This window comes from Entamoeba histolytica, genomic scaffold (assembly GCF_000208925.1).
Source record: "Entamoeba histolytica HM-1:IMSS scf_1104750516573 genomic scaffold, whole genome shotgun sequence".
NCBI classification, from domain to species: Eukaryota; Evosea; order Mastigamoebida; family Endamoebidae; genus Entamoeba; species Entamoeba histolytica.
In genome coordinates, this window is record NW_001915397.1 from 1 (window position 1) to 6,252 (window position 6,252).

At 19.5% G+C, this 6,252-nt stretch overlaps 2 protein-coding genes across 2 annotated transcripts, besides 1 other annotated feature; both read left to right on the forward strand.

Annotated features, from left to right (window-relative positions):
* Positions 1-2,637: 2,637 nt before the first annotated feature.
* EHI_019860 (uncharacterized protein) lies at positions 2,638-3,018 on the forward strand (the record flags this gene model as incomplete). Its single annotated transcript, XM_642929.2, has 1 exon — positions 2,638-3,018. The coding sequence occupies one exon, from the start codon at positions 2,638-2,640 to the stop codon at positions 3,016-3,018; it is 381 nt and encodes a 126-aa protein (XP_648021.2).
* Positions 3,019-3,133: 115 nt separating this feature from the next.
* On the forward strand, positions 3,134-4,132 carry EHI_019870 (uncharacterized protein; the record flags this gene model as incomplete). Its single annotated transcript, XM_001914335.1, has 1 exon — positions 3,134-4,132. The coding sequence occupies one exon, from the start codon at positions 3,134-3,136 to the stop codon at positions 4,130-4,132; it is 999 nt and encodes a 332-aa protein (XP_001914370.1).
* Positions 4,133-4,334: 202 nt separating this feature from the next.
* Positions 4,335-4,673: a repeat region.
* Positions 4,674-6,252: the final 1,579 nt, after the last annotated feature.

The following is a 6,252-nucleotide window of genomic DNA, read 5'->3' on the forward strand; positions in this document are numbered from 1 at the left end:
TCTCTTTTGTTTTATATTAATATTAAATTTATCTTTTATATTTTGATTTTATTATTATATCATTGACTATCATTTCTCGTTTTATTTATCATTTATTCTTATTATTCTTTTGTTTTATATCCTATATCATATATTCATATCATTTTCATTTATATTTTATCATTTATTATATGTTATAATAACATAACACATATGATTGAATATATAATAAACATCATGTTTAAATTATACATATAAATAATAAACATAAAAAATAATACAATATTTTTTTTCAATAAAACAATATTAATTATTTTGAATCATTAAATTAGACACTTTTATTGAATATTTCTAATTTTTACATTAAAATTACACTTTTTATTTCTTCTTTTATTACATCTTTGTGATTTATTATTTTTATATTCTTCTTCTACTTTATTTTTATTCTTTTATATATTTTTATTCTTTTTATATTATTTGTTTTTCGTTGTTTTTCTATTTCTTTCTTCTATTATTTATCAATTTTATATTCATTTATTCTTTTTATTTCTTTTTTATTAATTCTTGAGTATTGTATATTTCTTTATTATTTCATTTGTGTATTATCAAAATATATGTTTTATTGAATGTATGTTGAATAAAATATTGAATAAATCAATATTTTCATTCTTAATTATTCATTCTTTATTCTGAAATGTTGTGTATATTTATTATATTAAATGAATATGTTGAATGAATATCAATATTATTGTTTATTTGATTTTAAAAAATAATAAATGAATATGAAATAATGAAATAATGAAGACAATGAAATGATAATGAAATAGAATAATCTAATATTGAACAAATCAAATAAAGAATATATTGAATATATCATTATTGTTACATTATTATTTGTTATTTCAATTATTAAATATTAATAAATTATTATTCATGAATATTTAATTGATTGATATTTTACATTTTCATTTTCATTTTATTTAATAAATGAAATATAAATAATAAATGAATGAATAATAATGTAATATATGAAATAATAAAAAGAAAGATAAATAATAAAGAAATATGATGTATTTAATATATAATATAATTTATTATCAAATATAATAATAATATCAAATGATGAATTATTTTTATTTCAAAATATTTTGCATCCATAAAAATGTTGCTAAATATTTTGCATCATTAAATTTTGCATCATTAAATTTTGCACTTTTTTTATTTGTTTCAATAAAATTTGCATCCTTTATTTTTTTCATTCTTTTCTTCTTTTATCATCTCTTTTGTTTTATTACACTTTATCTTCTTTCTTTTTATATTCTCTCCTTTCTACTTTTATTCTTTCTTCATCTTCATCTACTTCTTACTTTCTTTTTATTCTTTTATATCATTCATTCTCTTCTTTTTCAATTATTTGCTTTTTTTCGTTGCCGAAAATATAGTGATTATTTTTAAACACAAGTGTTTTTAAAACATAACTATTATACAAGAAAAATTAATGAGTAATATACTCTCAAACAAAAGTTCATATCAATAAAATAGTATTCGTTTAAATACATCTAATTTATTATAAAAAAATCCAACTCTTTCATAGAAATTAATAAATAACTCATAGACCAACTAATATAAAAAATACATTTGACAAGTCTACTAGAATAACCATTTAGATATAAAATAGCAATACATCATTTATATTATTCTATAACTTAAAAGAATAAGTAAAACATATCCATGCATTAAGAATGATTGTTTTTTAATAATTATTTAATATTATATTGTTTTAGGATTAAATGATAAAATTGATACTGTTTTTTTATCTATAAAACAATTAATTATTACTTAATATAACTTAAATTCAAATAATAAACAAAATTAAGATTATTATCACTAAAATGCAGTACATGCTCATAACATACTTCTTGAATTTTTAATTCAAAAATATGAATAAATAGATTAACTAAATTGACTATTAAATCTTAAATGATTATTTTTTCTATTATTATTAAAAAACAAGCTAATAAAATAATAAATTGTAATATTTAAATTTCTATTAATTTCTTCTGCAATTAAATCTTCGAAATGTTTTGCTATTGAATCCAAAACAACTATTCGTTGATATATTGAAATATGATGTTTAAGGTAAAAATGAAAACGAGAAGAAAGATTCATTTGGTGGTAGTTAAGAAAAAACCGAAGAATGATTCGGTAGAAGCATGAAGAACTAAAATTAGTATCAAATTGTCAACAACTAACAAAATAACAAAATTGGAAAAAAAATTATTTTCCTGAAAAAGAAAAACATGAATCTTTTCGTTAAATTTTATTTTTAACTTTAAATTCAAATCATACCAATAAAATTCCGACGCAATAGAAGTAGATTTCTATAATAATTTAACTTTTTTTTTAGTAAGAAAAAGAGTATTTTTAACCTATTGAAAGAAAAAGAAAATGAAAAGAAAATATCCTTCATAAGGGGTATTCTTCGTTTTCATAGCACCTTCTAATTCATTAATAGGACAAAGCAAAAAATAGAATAGAAAGGAGTAGAGCTGATAGCAGGAGAAGAAGTTTAATAACAAGATACTTTTTTTTTGAAAGTAGATGAAAAAAAAAATACTATTTTAAGCTTCTTTTCAACAGAATTATACAAACCTTAAAATGAAAGTAGTTTTGTTTTCTACAATCACTGCACTATTTATTCTTCTCTCGTATCTTATATATCATTTCATTTATTCTAATATGCCACGACTTAGCGACTCTTCTCTTATTGAACTTCGTGTTCATCCTAAAAAACCTTCTCAAGAAAGAAATAATTCACCTACTTCTCATGTACCTGTTCTTGGACAACTTACTATAGATCGTCTTATTGAAAGATTGGAAGAATTATACGAAGATGAAGAGGATTCTGAAATTAGTGATATATTAGATCATGGTCTTTCAGTCTCTTACATTGAAGATGTACCAACTAATTGTAATAAAGTCTTATCATCTCCTGAACGTTGTGTAAATCCTTCTTTACTTAAATTGTGTTTTATATAATTTTTTTTTGTTTTATTGGGTTTTCTAAAAATACTTAATACATATTTTTAATAACAATTAAATCATAAACGAAAACCATGAAAATTGAACTTAAAAAGATTTAATCTTCGAATTAATGGACTTTCAAATACTTAAAACAAAAGCAATAGGTAAAAGAATTAAAGAAGATATAGACCATTGTTTTGAAAGATACAAACAATTATGGGAATATGTCTCAGCTGACTTTGATGATTTTGATCGAAGAACAAAATGTAATAATTTTCGAGAACTAAGATATTCTGAATTAGAAAATCTCTCTGACAACTGTAGTGTTATGATTAATAAAAGAAAACAACTTATTATTCAGTTCCAAGAAATGGCTGAATTAGCTACACGTCAAATCCAAAAACAAAATGAAGAAGTAAGAAGAATGCGAATTGTACAAGAAAGATGTTATGAAGAGATGAAAGCAATTGACTCACAAAGAAATCCATTAACATTTATAGAAAGTGATGGGGAATATTCTCCTAAAGAACAAAACAATTACACTAAAGAGAAAAAACCTATTGTCAAACCAATGAGTGAAAGAAAGTCAAAACAAAAAATTGAAAGAACAAATGAAATGAATGAAGCCCTTATTTATCGGTGTATAAGTAAAGTATATAATAGGGTTTGTGCAAACAGTTCGACTCAAATATATGACTCAAATCTTGATGGTTGGGATAAATACACTTTAGGTCAAAAGCTAGAAGGACTAAAAAAATTGATGGTTGTTGTTTTTCCTATTTATTATGAACCATTTGGGTGTTATATTAATCATCCATTTAAAAAAGAAGGTTGGAATGGCGATATTCATTCTTTCTTTTATTGTTTTGCTGAAGACCAATTCTTTTGGGTATACAAATTCCTTAAAGGAGTTCAAGAAAGGGAAGTTTTTAGGATATCTTATGATAATGATAAAACTATCTTCCAATTAGGAAGGTATATTAATATCCAGAAAAACCCTGTTGAAGGAATTAGTTCTGTTTCTCTTGATATTCAAAAATGTATTGAAACAAGAAAAGGAAATTTTATTGGCTCATTCTCTTCAAAAGAGTTTGTTGTCAATAGGTTTATTGTACTTCAAATGAAATAATTATTCTTCTGTTTTTGATTGTTAACCAAATAAAAATCCTTAACAAACTATTTTAAATTATAATATCAAATGATGACTTATTGGCATAATTATTAAAATAATATCAATGATAATTTATATGAATAAATTTCTTTTTTATTAGGTTTATCATCACTTCAAAAATAAATAAAATAGAAAAAGTAATAATAATTATTGATTAAATGAGATTAATTTCATTAATGAATTTTCATCTAGAAGTATTACAAAATATTTTTGAATGTGATAGAGTTAATGTTCCATGACATTCAGTAGTTATGTTTTTTAGTATAAAGTTTTTAATTTCTTTTATAATATTTTTCATTTTTCATTTCTTTATTTAATTTAATATCTTCTGAATCATTTATTTCAGTTTATTACTTCGTTTATTTTAACTTTTCTTTATTCTATTCTTTTGTTCTTTATAATCATTTTCTTTTCTTCATTTATCTCCATGTTATTGTAATATAAAATAGTATTCATATCATTATTAGATTAGTTTTATTCTTTTATCCATTCCATATATTTTATCTTTATCTTTTCTTGTTTTTATATTGTGTTAGTGAATATTTTTATTTATTTTCTGTAGAATTAAATTTAAATTATTGATTGTGATAATGAAATGGCAACGAAAAAAAGCAAATAATTGAAAAAGAAGAGAATGAATGATATAAAAGAATAAAAAGAAAGTAAAAAGTAGAAGATGATGAAGAAAGAATAAAAGTAGAAAGGAGAGAATATAAAAAGAAAGAAGATAAAGTGTAATAAAACAAAAGAGATGATAAAAGAAGAAAAGAAAGAAAAAAAATAAAGGATGCAAATTTTATTGAAACAAATAAAAAAAGCGCAAAATTTAATGATGCAAAATTTAATGATGCAAAATATTTAGCAACATATTTTATTGATGCAAAATATTTTGAAATAAAAATAATTCATCATTTGATATTATTATTATATTTGATAATAAATTATATTATATATTAAATACATCATATTTCTTTATTATTTATCTTTCTTTTTATTATTTCATATATTACATTATTATTCATTCATTTATTATTTATATTTCATTTATTAAATAAAATGAAAATGAAATTGTAAAATATCAATTAAATATTCATGAATAATTTATTAATATTTAATAATTGAAATAACAAATAATAAAGTAACAATAATGATATATTCAATATATTCTTTATTTGATTTGTTCAATATTAGATTATTCTATTTCATTATCATTTCATTGTCTTCATTATTTTATTTCATTTATTATTTCATATTCATTTATTATTTTTTTAAAATCAAATAAACAATAATATTGATATTCATTCATCATATTCATTTAATATAATAAATATACACAACATTTCAGAATAAAGAATGAATAATTAAGAATGAAAATATTGATTTATTCAATATTTTATTCAACATAAAATCAATAAAACATATATTTTGATAATACACAAATGAAATAATAAAGAAATATACAATACTCAAGAATTAATAAAAAAGAAATAAAAAGAATAAATGAATATAAAAGTGATAAATAATAGAAGAAAGAAATAGAAAAACAACGAAAAACAAATAATATAAAAAGAATAAAAATATATAAAAGAATAAAAATAAAGTAGAAGAAGAATATAAAAATAATAAATCACAAAGAGATGATAAAAGAAGAAAAGAATGAAAATGGTGTATTTTTAATGTAAAAATTAGAAATATTCAATAATAAGTGTCTAATTTAATTGTGTAAAATGATTAACAATATTTTATTAATGAAAAATATTTTACTCTTTTTTATGTTTATTATTTATATGTATAATTTAAACATGATGTTTATTATATAATCAATCATATGTGTTATGTTATTATAATATATAATAAAATATAAAATATAAATGAAAATGATATGAATATATGATATAGAATATAGAAAAAAACAAAAGAATAATAAGAATAAATGATAAATAAAAGGAGAAATGATAGTCAATGATATAATCATAAAATCAAAGTATAAAAGATAAATTTAATATTAATATAAATCAAAAGAGAATAAATATAAAATGAAAATAGATATAAATGATAATAATATAAAAGATGAATAA